The sequence below is a fragment of the Dipodomys merriami genome, unplaced genomic scaffold (genome assembly GCF_024711535.1).
Source record: "Dipodomys merriami isolate MVZ:Mamm:240054 unplaced genomic scaffold, mDipMer1.0.p SCAF_40, whole genome shotgun sequence".
Taxonomy (NCBI): Eukaryota; Metazoa; Chordata; class Mammalia; order Rodentia; family Heteromyidae; genus Dipodomys; species Dipodomys merriami.
The window spans coordinates 6,582,248-6,595,512 of NW_027205604.1; the positions used below are offsets into that span (position 1 = coordinate 6,582,248).

Genomic DNA, 13,265 nt, shown 5'->3' on the forward strand with positions numbered 1-13,265 from the left:
GTGGCTCCTGTATGTTTGTAGTTCTAGACACTTGGGATGGGAGGCTGGGATTTGAGGATCACCAATCAAAGCTAGGCAGGGCAGGAAGGTTCAGGTGTGGCTCATGTAGTAGAGCACCAACCTTGAGCAAGAAAAGCCAAGCAAGAATGCAAGGCCCTGAGTTCAAGTTCCAGTACTACAAGTGCAAGCATTAAAAAGAAAACAAGCTTTCTAGCAGAACAAAACATTTACCCAAATGCATGATATAGAGTAAACCCATGAACACTGGTGTTGGGGGTGAGGCCAGGAATCACGATTCCTGATCCCATTCTACACATCCCCATCCCCACCCCGGGAGAAGCCTGCAGATGCCCCGCCCTGAACAGTTACGGGAGGTGGTCCTGCAACCTCAGGCCGATAGGTCCCAAACAAACCAGATATTTGTTCTCAGCTCCAATACGAGCTGGTATATGAATGGGACTTCTGTCTGCATGCCAGTTCTCTGGCTTTTGGATGCGGGGTGCACCGCGGGAGCTGCAGGGGCACTGCAGGGCCTCCCTCCCAAGGCTCCAGCTCTCCTTTCACCTGGATGCATTCATTCACACATGATCCGGCCACGCGAGGTGTAGAAGTAGAGAGGGAAGACCCCCGCAGGCTCTAACATGTTACAACTGCTCAGACAATGGAAATTTGCTATATACCAGACATCAAAATGAGTTTTTTTCTTTTGTGCTAGCACTGGGGCTTGAACCCAGGGCCTGATCCCAGTCCCTTAACTGTTTTTGCTCATGGCTGCCACGCTACTGCTTGAGCTATACCTCCACTTCCACATTTTTGCTGGCTAATTGGAGAGAAGAGTCTCATGGACTTTCCTGCTTGGGCTGGTGCTGAACTGTGACCTTTAGATCTCAGCCTCCTGAGTAGCTAGGATTACAGGCATAAGCCACCAGGGCCCAGCATACACGTGTTTTTCTTATTTCAAAGGACTCTTTCCTCCTTATACCCCTTAACATTCTTCTTTGCCCCTATTAGTTATTTCCTGAAAGAGTCTTTATGAAGACTCGCCTGCCCCAGGAATAATGAGAAACATGTCGGCCTACCTGTAGCCTGCAACAATACTGAGCGGCAGGCAGCAGGTCTCTTATCTCGAAGCAGGTGTCTGGCCCGTGATAAATGAGTTCCAGGGACTCTTCATCTTCTCCCCACTCCAACCGGTATTCTGAGATGTCTGCACCCAAGCTCTCGGGGCTCTGGGGAAAAGCGATTCAGGTAGTGAGTCATTCCACCAAGAAAGTGCAGACTGTGTGCAGTTCAACTAGCTCACCTGGGCGGGAGAAGGGGGAGGCGGGGAAACAGGCACAAAGGATTTCCAATACAAACATCACAAGCAAGAAGGAAGGCATGCAAACCACACTTCCATGTGGGCACCAGTGGCTCAGGCCTGCAATGCTAGTTACTCAGGAGGCTGAGATCTGAGGATAAGGATTCAAAGCCAGCCCAAGGTGGGAAGTCCATGAAACTCTTATTTCCAACCAAGTCACAAAAAGCCAGAAGTGGAAGAATAACTCAAGTGGTAGAGTGCCAGCCTTGAACCCCCCCAAAAACCCAACAAATAACCACACCCTAAGAGCCAGCACCTAGAGTTTGAACCCCAGCACCAACACACACACACACACACACCACACACACACACACACATACGAGTTCATTTCCCTTTTAATGGTGGCCATTTCCATCACTCTAAAGAATGCAACCAAGTGCCAAGATTGTTATATTCAGACCACATGAATGTCAGGCAGGCATCTTGGCTTCGTGGGTTCCTCCTAACTTGTGTCTGGGGTGAAGCAGAAGCAACAGAGAACGGACGCCTATGGGTCAGTGCTTACCTCCCAGTTCACGAGGACACGGCCATCAGATGTGAAAGAAATCCCAGGTCCTTTGCACTGTCCCGGGGGCCCGGCTGCAGTGGTGATTTCAGACACATCAGAATAGGGACCATACTGGAAAGAGAAGGGCACACATGTGTGAATACATGTTGTGTGTGGGTGTGGATACAGATGATGCTAACATCACCAACAATACAACTGATCAAAACCCACTCTCCTGAGGCCCAGTGCTGTGGCTCACCCCTGTAATCTCTGTTACTCGGTTCAAGGGCCAGCTCAGGCATAAAGTTTTGAAAAACTCTCTCTCTCAGCCAACAGTTAGATGTGGTGGTGAGAAGCAGAAATAGGAGGAGCATGATCTAGATGGGCCAGGGCAAAAGTGTGAGACCTTCTCTCCAAATCACTAAACCCAAAAAACAGCTGGGGGGATGGTTCAGGTAGTAGCAAGGTGAGGTCCTGAGCTCCAACCTCAGGCCCACCACCCCAATGAAGTAATGCTCCCCGCTTTTACTTGTCTGTACACTAGTGGTGTTTGCCAGGGAGTAAAAGCCTCTTACATACGTCTCATCTTTTACTGAAAAAGAGAAGAAGGTTGTGTGACTCACTCTGATGTAGGAAAAAAATATGGCAATTTCTGACAAGACAGGCCATGCTGCGTCCCACGCCTCAGACACATCCAAGAAAACTAAGTCTGATGCACAGCCTAAGTTAAAATTTAACTTCATAAAAAAGTGACTGGAGGGGCTGGGAAGGTGGCTCAGTGGTAGAGCGCTTGCCTTGCATGCCTGAGGCCCTGGGTTCGATTCCTCAGCACCACATAAGCAAAAAGAAAAAAGCTGGAAGTGGTGCTGTGGCTCAAGTGGTAGAGCACTAGCCTTGAGCTGAAGAGCTGAGGGACAGCGCTCAGGCCTAGAGTTTAGGCCCCACGACTGGACCCCCCCCCCCAAAAAAAAAAAAAAGTGACTAGAGCTTCAGGTTTTAAAAAAAATTTGCTTAATAAATTCTGGGTATTCTAGATCTCTCTCCTCCTCTTGTGTCTTGAGACACTGTCTCCCTGGTTTGCTCAAACCTATGATTCCCTTGCCTCAGCATCCTTAGTGCTGAGATTATATAGGGATGTGCCCCACGCTCGGCTGCTGACTGTCATTCTCTGGAAGCCAGCATTTCTGCATCTTTCTCCCCAGGGCCCCACCCCTCCCATCAGCATGGGGAAGTAGAGGTGTGGCTCCAGTAGCAGAGTGCCAGTGCAAAGTGAAAACGCTGAGAACAGAGCCCTAGGTTCTGAGTTCAAGCCCCAGCTCAAGCACACACAGAAGCAGCTGTGTGAGAAGCCCGCATGCGGACGACAGCACGGCCCTGGCACGCACCCCTCCGTCGTTGAGCGCCCTCACTCGGAAGCGGTACACGGTCCCAGGGAGCAGGTTGCCCACGGTGCACGTGAGTTCTGGCCCGTGGTACACCTCGGAGGCCGCGTCCTCAGGCTCCGTCATCTCCACGCTGAACTCCGACACCTCGGAGCCGCTCTCGCATTCGGGCACATCTGCAAGGCAGCAGGTCATGTTTGTAAATCTTAGCATGCTCTGTGCACCATAGTGGGTTTGATTTCCTACAGCTTTTGTGAAGCACCATGTATTTCTCTTACAAAAGATCTCTTCTTCCTAACAAAATGAAAAAGCCCTGAATGATGTTCTCAGTAACCAAAGCATATAGATTTCCATGTGTTTAATGAATCCAAAATAACAGGAGTGTTAGCAGGGCAAACTTCTTCACGTGTCATGCAATGTAAAAGGAAAAAAAAAAATCTTAACTTGGAGATCACAGTAAGTCCAGGTTCAAAGCTCCAGACTGCCATATGACCTAGTATCTCATTACCTTTAGGCTACGTGGGGAGAATGTGCTAGTCCCACACACTGACACTTGCAATCATCAGGCCAGAAGCTTTTATTTATTTTATTTTTATTAGAACAAAGAAATAAAAAAGCAGAGATTTGATGTCACTCATTTTCCAACCTGAGAACCACAGAGTAAGAAGCAGGTGAATGTTGGAGTCCTGCAATTTATCAAGCCACTGATTAAGCTGATAAGAGATGGCATGAACTCCAATTACTCTGGCATACACTGTCCCCCCTACCTGACCATGATCCGAGTAAGGCAAGGTCTACGGATATGCCCAAGCGAGAAGCTTTGGGAACAACAGGAAAGGTTTACATGGCATCAGGAAGCACATGAGCAAAGTGTCAACAAAAAATTTCAGTGAATCGTGCAGAAATACTTGTATCTACACCATCCTAAAGGAAAAGGAGAATTTTTGAATAGAAAAAGTTATAAAAGTTGGGATCTTAAATTGTAAAAAAATAATCAAAAGTTCTTTTTTTTTTTTTTTTGGGTCCGGCATGGGGCCTGAACTCTGGGCCTGGGCACTTTCCCTCAGCTCTTCAGCTCAAGGCTAGCGCTCTACCACTTGAGCCACAGCGCCACTTCTGGCTTTTTTCTTTTTGCTTATGTGGTGCTGAGGAATCGAACCCAGGGCCTCAGGCATGCAAGGCAAGCACTCTACCACTGAGCCACCTTCCCAGCCAAGGATTGCATACTTTTATGGAGTAAATCTGAATGATCCTACTCCTTTGGAGTAAAACTAGTGTGTAACTAGTTTCCAACTGTATTCAGCTTTTTCTGGTCGGAATTTGAAAAAAAAAGAAAACCTAAGTATAATAGGTGGAAGTTCCCTGACTATTCAGGCGAATTAAAAAAAAAAAAAAAAAAGAAAGCAAGAAAAAAAATAGTGTCAGGGCACCCCCCACGGCAGCCTGGGACGCATGTCTTGCTTTAAGCTCTCAGCAGAGCCCAACTTTTCTCTAGAAAGATTCCTGAGAAAGGCAGGAGTGGCTGGCCCTGGTGCCGATGAGGGACGGAGAGAGGGTGGGGGCCCTTGGGGGTCCAAACAGCAAGGGGAGGGATTGAGGGGATCTAGGCCCAGGTACACGAAGGAAGCTTTGGAAGTTAATTGACAAAGCATGAATGGTCACGTCCAGTTGCCCGCCCCTGTCCAGGTAAGGTGAAGATTCTTCACTCACCCCACTCTAAGTGGACTTCTTTGTGCTTTGGTCTCCCTGAAACCCTCGGTGGCTGACACTGGCCGGGCGCTATGCGCAGTGTGCGGACAGGGAGACTTTCGGAACACTGCAGGAGAAACAGGGGAGAGCTCTTCATAAACGCAACACAGCACGCAGATCTGACCCCACACGGTGCACAGTTTGAATGTGTAGACACTACTGTATGTGCCCTGGGTAGAAGAACTTTCATGTCAGTGTGTGGATGTGTGTGCGCGTATGTGTGGATGTGGATGTGTGTGTGCACCAGTATGAGGACTTAAACTCTAGACCTCACATTCTTGCTTGGCTTTTTCACTCAAGGCTGGACCTCAACCACTGAGTCATACCTCCACTTCTGGCTTTTGCTGGTTAACTGGACATAAGAGTCTCATAGACTTTCCTGTTTGGGCTGGCTTTGACCTGCGATCCTCAGATCTTAGCCTCCTGAGTAGCTAGGATGACAGATGTGTGTGTTTTGAATGTAGACTGTCTGCAGGAGGCACACTTGAAAACAAGAATGATTACTTCTGAACTCACATCAATAGGTTTGAGTGTTGTATAACTTTAGCAAATAATTATTCTGCTCTACATTGAACTTAGAGCCTTCATGAGGACAGAAGAGAACACAAAATGATGGCTGAGTGAACATTTAGAATGGGCCATAAATGGCTGGCCAGAGACGGAGTAGGAGAGCCAATAAATCCAGTGTCGGCCACCAGAGTGTGCTGTGGGCTAGCAGGTCCTGCTACTGCTGAGCTAAGGAAGCAGGGTCTGAAGGACCAGGCACCAGGTCAGAGGACACAGACTCTACAGATCCAGCAGTAAAGGTGTGTGCAGCGCAGCCCCTCCCACAGGAGGTACCATGATGGCTCTTTGTCTTGGTTTGGAGGTCCTCTGTCCCAGAAGGCATGCCGGAGAGCTTTGGCTCTGCCTTAGAATTTCTAACTGTCTATGGGGCAGTGCAGATAGCACAGTACCTCCTTGGGGGCCGTGGGCAGATAGGGAAAAAAAAAATAAATGTTACAGTTGGGTTGATGGAAGAAAACCCGTTCGTTTTTCAGAATGGTAGACCTTCTCCTGTGCCAGGATGCCAGTCAACATCTCCGCTTCCCTCTCTAAGTATGAAGGTTTCAAACCATCACCGTTAAGTAGCATCTCTCCAAGGGATCACATCTTCTAGCAGCATGTCCCTCTCATTCAACTTCATGCCATTAGCTTATGTCCAGAGTACTCCATGTGCATTTATTAGGTTATCCTTCAGCATGTGGCTGGGAGGAAGGTTCCTGACAGGTTAACTGGCCAGATCAAGGTCACAGAGCCAAGGTCACACAGACCAAGGTAGGGCTGCTGCCCTCAGAGATTTATAGGGTCTCTAGCACTACTTGCCAGAAGAGGGCAGCAGAGGACCTTGGGGCCCTTTAACAGAATTGGCAGGTGTGCACAAGTCTTGCCTCGTTGACTCTTAAGTTCTATACTTCCTTTCCGGTCTCCTTTATTTAGTGGATGCAAATCCTAACCAATTTTCAAATGTTCCTGAAGCATAAATAAGTGATGAGGGAACTGGTAGCCATGTTAATTCAGTTGATAATCATTGGGGCCTATCTTTTCTTCCTCTAAAGTACAATGTAATACTTCCTAATGTAATACTATGGCAGTGACACTAGGCATGACTGAAATAATTTCTTCTTCCTCCCTTGGTGTTATGGAATGTGAATTCAGGACTTCTCACACTTTCCAGGCAAGTGCTCTACCACTTGAACCATAACCCCAGCCTTCTTCTGTTTTAGTTACTCTTCGGGTAGGGTCTTATACTTTTTGCTAGCGCAGGCACTAGATCACAGTCTTCCCAATCTCTGACTGACTGGCTGGGATTACAGGCGCATGCTTGGCCCTTGAAAATACATTGTGAACCTGCAATTGTATTCTGGTATGATTGATGCAGCTTGGCCACACTTGATCAAGGAGGTACTATTAGCTGGAGACAAACTCACCTGGCTGTGCCCACCAGTACTGATGCAGCATGCTCGGAGTTTGTACAAAGTGCCTGGTTTCAGGTGGGTGAAAACATATTCTGTAGCAGATCCACTATAGGCCACTTCCCACTGGTTGGCTGTAAGACAAGAATCATGGGTGAGTTTACGCTGCTCATAAATAAAAACCTAACACTATCAACCATTACTGATGGTCAGAAACAAGTTATAGTTCCATGGAAACCTCCCCTCCCCTTCCCTCTCCTCCCCTCCCCTCTGCTTCAATGAATTCCCACAGAAAGTATGACTAGTTTGGAGATGAGAACCTTAAATTTATTTGATTCACTAGGAACTCTGGTTTAAAATGACATAGAAAAACTGCTCTCTGGAGTTCTGTGTGAAAGGCAAAATTGCCACTATGGGATTCTAAACTGGTTTTCTGTGGGACCGTGACTGCCCCATCACCGTAACAGTGTGGAGCATGTTAGAAAGCAGGCCTCGCTGCGGCCTGTGCACGGAGTAGCTGCCTCTCACTCTACCTTCGAAATTGCCGTCGGTGATCTCCAGCAAATACTTGAGGATCTCAGAGCCACCGTTGTCCTTCGGCGGGTCTAGGAAGGAAGCAAATGTCTCCTGTGTCATGGTTGGCTATAGAGAATCCCCAGGTGCAACCCCAGAGCTGGGACCCCAAGAACTCACTCAGGAGGCAGGTAGCTAAGGAGGGAGGGTCCTACCTGTGCATAGACCCTCCCTATGACAGCTCAACATACGGTCCACTGATGTCTACCCGTGGGAGCTTGATGCTCTGGGCACAAAACTGCCTCAAAGCACAACTCTGTGAATGAACTCTGAGAAGTCTTGACTATCAGTTCACAGTCTCCATGCTTACACAGGGAGAGACGTTTCCCAGTGACCACACCTTTGGGAATTCACTTCCTCTCACCTCTCACCTACTATTTCCACTTGTGTATCATACTTCATAAGACATCAGACAAGTATGAAGTCAAAGACTGCACTGTTAAATAATTTCTGACAAGCGCATTCTAGGTCTACCAAAAAGCACACCAGGATTTGTAGTTCTGTGTGTCTTTTGTCATCCAGGGAAACAGACATCCTCGTGATTCTATCTCAACATGATCAGGTACCTTGAGGCAGCCTCCAGAGGGGCTCCATCTCCTGTATGCCACTTGGCTGTTGGTAAGATGGTATTTTAGACTTCTCTATGTTTCCTGCTTTTGCCTTTGAGTTAATATATTATATGCCCTCAGTGAAAACCACACAGCTCTACATCCCCTACCTAGCTATCAATAATAACTAGCTGTATCTAGTTATTTGAGACAATCCAGGCTTCCTCCTCAAACTCCACATGACATTCAGCAATAGACCATCCTTAAGTTCAGGGAGGTGTCTACGCTCAAAGGCCAGCAAGACACAACTCTTCCTGTGTCACTGCAACACAAACACTGTGCATGACAAAACCAACTTGAGAGGACATGCTTAAATTTTGCAGTTCATTTTATTTTTCTTTTGTGTAATTCACCTTCAATGCCAACTTTTCAATTAATTTTTGTCTACTGACATTTTAAGGGTGGTCTATTGAAGAACAGACTATATATTGATCCATTTCCATAACCAAATCAGGAATATTTTAAGGAGGAAAATATGTAATTCAGGAAAACTATGAAATAAATAAATGAGATTTTTAAACGTTAAGAATCCATTAAGTTATAAAATTTAGCAACACATTAAAATCTCATTTTGCCAGGCACCGATGGCTATGCCTGTAATCCTAGCTACTGAGGAGGCTGAGATCTGAGGATCACGGTTCAAAGCCAACCCAGGCAGGAAACAGGAAGTGGCACTGTAGCTCAAGTGGTAGAGCACTTGTCTTGTGCTGAAGAACGCAAGGACAGCGCCCAAGCCCAGAGTTCATGCCCCATGATCGACAAAAAAAAAAAAAAAAGAAAAGAAAATCTCATTGTTTCTTGCTTATTTATTTGGTGCCAGTTCTGGGACTTGAACTCAGGGCCTAGGTGCTGTCCTTGAGCTTTTCTGCTTAAAGCTAGTGCTCTATCACGTGAACCGAGACAGGAGCTTCATGGACTTTCCTGCCCTAGATAGTTTTGAACTGTGATCCTCAGCTGTGTCTCCTGAGCAGCTAGAATTACAAGCAAGACCCACCAGTGCCTGGCTTGTCTTTTTTTTTTTAATTAGCATATGTTAATCATACAGAGAGGTTTCACTGTGATAGTTTTTATATGCCTATAAATAGCACATTGATCAAATTCGGTCTATTACTCTGTCTATCCCTCTTCTTCATTTTAGAATACAACCCAGGGAGTATCTATTCTAATTAGGAGGGCTTCTCACCTGTATGCTCCAAATGCACCCTATGCTCACAAATCAGCGTTTGGTATTATTATTACCAGTATGTCACTATTGAAACCAATGCATTCCATACCCCACTTGACACTGAAGCCGTGAGCTGTCACCGGGCCCTTGATGAGGGGTCTGGTTGGGGGCCCCGGCCGGTCAGGGCTGGTTGTACAAACGAGCACTTCACTTGGGCAGCTTTTCCCTTCCATGTTTGAAGCAGTCAGCTGGAAGACAACCAAGAATTCACTCAGGATGACGTTCTATAAAATTAACTTGTTGTTCCATTTTAAGGGGTTTCAATTCAACATGTCAGTGTATGTGTGCAACAAGTCTTGTTAGTGTTACCCCTTCCATCCATTGCTCTCCCCATCTCTCATCCCCACCCCTCCTCTCAAGTTACCTGGTTCCATTTTCAAATATATACCTGGAATTTTCTCACTCATTTGCCCATCCTTTCTCTATGTGTCTGCCCCAACTCCCTATGATACCATCCTCAGTGACACACGTTCTAGCCTCCTGGTATTCATCTTGTAAAAGCATAAGTTAGTTGTTCATAGCAGTTGTATCCCCCCGGGGGGGGGGTGTCCCTTCCTTTAGTTAATTTATGTATATGTATGTATGGTCCTGTATACACTTTCACAATTTAGGCCTAGCTTTCATATATAAGAGAAAACATGCACCATTTGTCTCTCTGAGCTTGACTTTATTTCACTTAACAATTATTTCCAGGTTCATCCATTTCCCTGCAAGTAACATATATTATTCTTCCTAATGAGTAAAATTCCATTGTATGAATATCACACACACACACACTCACACACACACACACACACACACACACACACACACACACACACACACACACACACACTATTTTCTTGATCCACTCATCCACCATAATGCACATGACTTTTTAACACTGCAAGATCAAGGTCCTCAGAAACCCAGAGTGAAATACATACACAGTCACACAGTTTCTACCTCTAAAGTCAGGTATTAATTTAATAGTCCTTATTTGTGACCACTTATGGTCTGTATATTCTGGTAAACATTAAACATTTTAGTAAACACTAAAGATAAAATCATAGGTAGGTTTTAGGTGAATGTATTTGTGTCTTCTGAAGAAGACATAGAAAAAAAATCAGTACATTATTAACTACATCCTATTGTATAATGGAAGGAAAAACAAGGTGGGAAAACCTGATAAAATGATCCAATTTATTTAGGAGTAGGACAGTGCCATCTTGTGGACAAAGGAAGGAATTTTTGGTAGCAAATCGTTCTTTCCATGGGATAATTTGACAAAGGATTTACCGAGTGACTACTAGAAACCAAATTAAACCACTTGGCCCTACATGAGAGGCACAGATACACTCTCACTGGGCTTGCTATTTCCAGCCAGGCCACCTGGCTGTGTTGTTATGCAATATACATTAGGACAATTTTCAGTCTCAATAGTACAGTTTAAAATTAAAATGGGGGATGTCTATTAAAATACCAATGCTAGTTTGAACATGGAAGAGGCCACAAATGTGAACTTTCATTTTTTTTTAACCAGGATGCTTCTTTTGAAATGATAAACAGTAATATTACTACTACTACTACTACTAATAACAACAACAACAACAACTACTACTACTACTACTTTAGGTAACCAAAGTGATCAACTCACCCTGAATTTATACTGTGTGCTTCTTTTGAGATTTTTCACAGTACAGGTTAAATCCTCTCCAGTGTATTTTGGGTGGAAATGGTTATCCTGAGAAGGAAAAGCCAGAAAGAATCATCAGCATCACTGACTCGGCATGGTCTATAGAACTCACATGTAGCCTCCTCCTACTCTAGGCAGGGGGACAAATCTGGCAGAGCTTCAGAGAGTATCAGAAGCCCCAGGTGCCACACACAGCACTGGAGATTCAGGTATGTTTCAGCAGGCACTGGCGCGTATGCTTGTAATCCTAGCTACTCAGGATGCTGAGATCTGAGGATCATGGTTCAAAGCCAGCCCAGGCAGAAGGATCTGTAAGATGCTTATCTCCAATTAACCACCAAAAAGCCAGAAATGGAGGTGAGGTTCAAGTGGTAGAGCCCTAGCCTTGAATGAAAAAGCCAAACAAAAATGCAATTACCTAGAGTTCAATCTACAGTCCTATCTCCAAAAATAAGCAAAATAAATCATTCTATTATATTGTCATTTCCCCTGGCTCTGCCAACTTCATTGTTTCAAAGCAGTAAATACTTGAAAACAATTATTTAATAATGTATTTATCACAAATAAAAAGCTTCTTGTACTGCGATCTTCCCAAAAGGGCATCTTAGGTTACTGGGTACAACAGTGCCCTCTTCTGACCAAGAGAGAAACAGCAGTTTAGATGGGAAGGATAAACCTCCCTTAAGAGAGTTCACTTACTTTCTATCAAGCATCTATTCATTCATCAAATACTGCAGCGCAACTTCTGGGCACCAGGTTCTTATCTGTGTTCTCGAGATATGATTCAGCCTGGCTCAAGCACGCGCGCGCGCACACACACACACACACACACACACACACACACACACACACACACACACACACACACACACACACACACACACACACACACACACACACACACACACACACACACACACACACACACACACACACACACGACCTAGAAGGCCATCAAAAGCACCCCGCCCCACCTGATTCCCCTACAAAGTCTGTGGTTTAGGACACAAGCTAAAGCTGGGTAAAAAGCAGACAGGACAGTGAAGCGCTGCTTTCACAGTGGCGTGACTTAAACACAGCAGCCATGTGTGACTCTTCACACTCAAATTTAATAGGGTGAACACTGCAGCTCCTTAGGTCTGTGGATACATTTCAAGTGCCTGGTGCCACTTGTGGTAGGTGTGACTGGACAGCACTCTTCCACAGAGTGGTCAGGGGAGGGCTTGTCCTCAGAGGTGATGTGTGACAGGAGACCCAGGGGACAGGAGGGAGGGGAGGCAGAGGTCAAGGACACCGTGGCTGTGACCCCATCTGGACTTGGATGGGGGCCTGGCCTTTCCTCTGGAAGGGACCAAGGCGGCTCTGAGACAGGAAATAGGCCCAGCGGGGCGTGGCCACACGAAGGCTTCATGTGCAGAACACACTCAGATTGGGACAGAGTGACAATGACAGGACACTGACACAACCAGGGGTGAGACAACATGGCTCAGAGACCACTACATTAGCTCTGCACATACATTTGACTTCTAGATTTTCATTCATTATTATTTTTCTTGGTGCGGGTACTGAGGTTTGAATTCAGGGCTTGGAATTTTTGCTCAAGGCTGGCACTCTACCACTTGAGCCAGACCCCCACTTTCGGCTTATTTTTTGCTGGTTAATTAAGAGTCTGAGGTCAGCTTGAACCAGGATCCTCAGTTTTCAGCCTCCCGCATAGCTAGGATTACCCACTAGGATTATAGGCATGAGCTACTGGCACCTGGCTACTGAAGGATTGATTTCTTAAGAATGATTTGTGGATTTGCTGACTAATTATATACAGAGTGAAGGATAAGTTCATGGAACTCTGTCTTCCCCAGCTACAAGGAGGGGACACCATTTACCAAGACGGGGAAGCGCAGGTTAGCCTTTGGTAGTGGTGGTAATCTGGCAAGTGGCTCTTTAGCACCTTTTTGTGAGGGCTATCACAGAACCTGCGCGGGGTACACGGTTTATAAACCTTACATGTTCTTCCTCTTGGATTTCCAGGGTGTAAGTAATCACTTCCTCGGGTGAACAGCCTTCTGGCTTGTTCCACTGCAACGTGACCCACGTGACGCCAGCCCGAACGAGTCTTGGAGCAGAGGGCATCTGCGGGATGTTCCCCAAGGTGTAGCACACCACCTCCTGGCTATAGCCACTGGAGAGAAATGAACACAGTGAGACAGACAGACAGACAGACAGACAGACAGACAGACAGACACACACACAC

General features: G+C 46.1%; 1 protein-coding gene and 1 non-coding gene across 3 annotated transcripts in view; both read right to left on the reverse strand.

Moving 5' to 3' along the window:
- Positions 1-13,265, reverse strand: part of Fndc3b (fibronectin type III domain containing 3B) — a 281,337-nt gene that overhangs the window by 36,810 nt on the left and 231,262 nt on the right. For both annotated transcript variants that reach the window (XM_069991887.1, XM_069991888.1), the window contains exons 13-21: positions 13,019-13,193; positions 10,976-11,062; positions 9,389-9,527; positions 7,467-7,538; positions 6,949-7,067; positions 4,940-5,045; positions 3,233-3,405; positions 1,866-1,979; positions 1,080-1,229 (exon numbers count right to left, since the gene is read on the reverse strand). In XM_069991887.1, the coding sequence (XP_069847988.1) occupies positions 1,080-1,229; positions 1,866-1,979; positions 3,233-3,405; positions 4,940-5,045; positions 6,949-7,067; positions 7,467-7,538; positions 9,389-9,527; positions 10,976-11,062; positions 13,019-13,193 (1,135 nt within the window). The remainder of the gene's footprint in view (positions 1-1,079; positions 1,230-1,865; positions 1,980-3,232; positions 3,406-4,939; positions 5,046-6,948; positions 7,068-7,466; positions 7,539-9,388; positions 9,528-10,975; positions 11,063-13,018; positions 13,194-13,265) is intronic.
- On the reverse strand, positions 3,903-4,037 carry LOC138806547 (small nucleolar RNA SNORA58). The gene has a single exon (XR_011365918.1). It is a non-coding gene; the product is annotated as a small nucleolar RNA SNORA58 (small nucleolar RNA).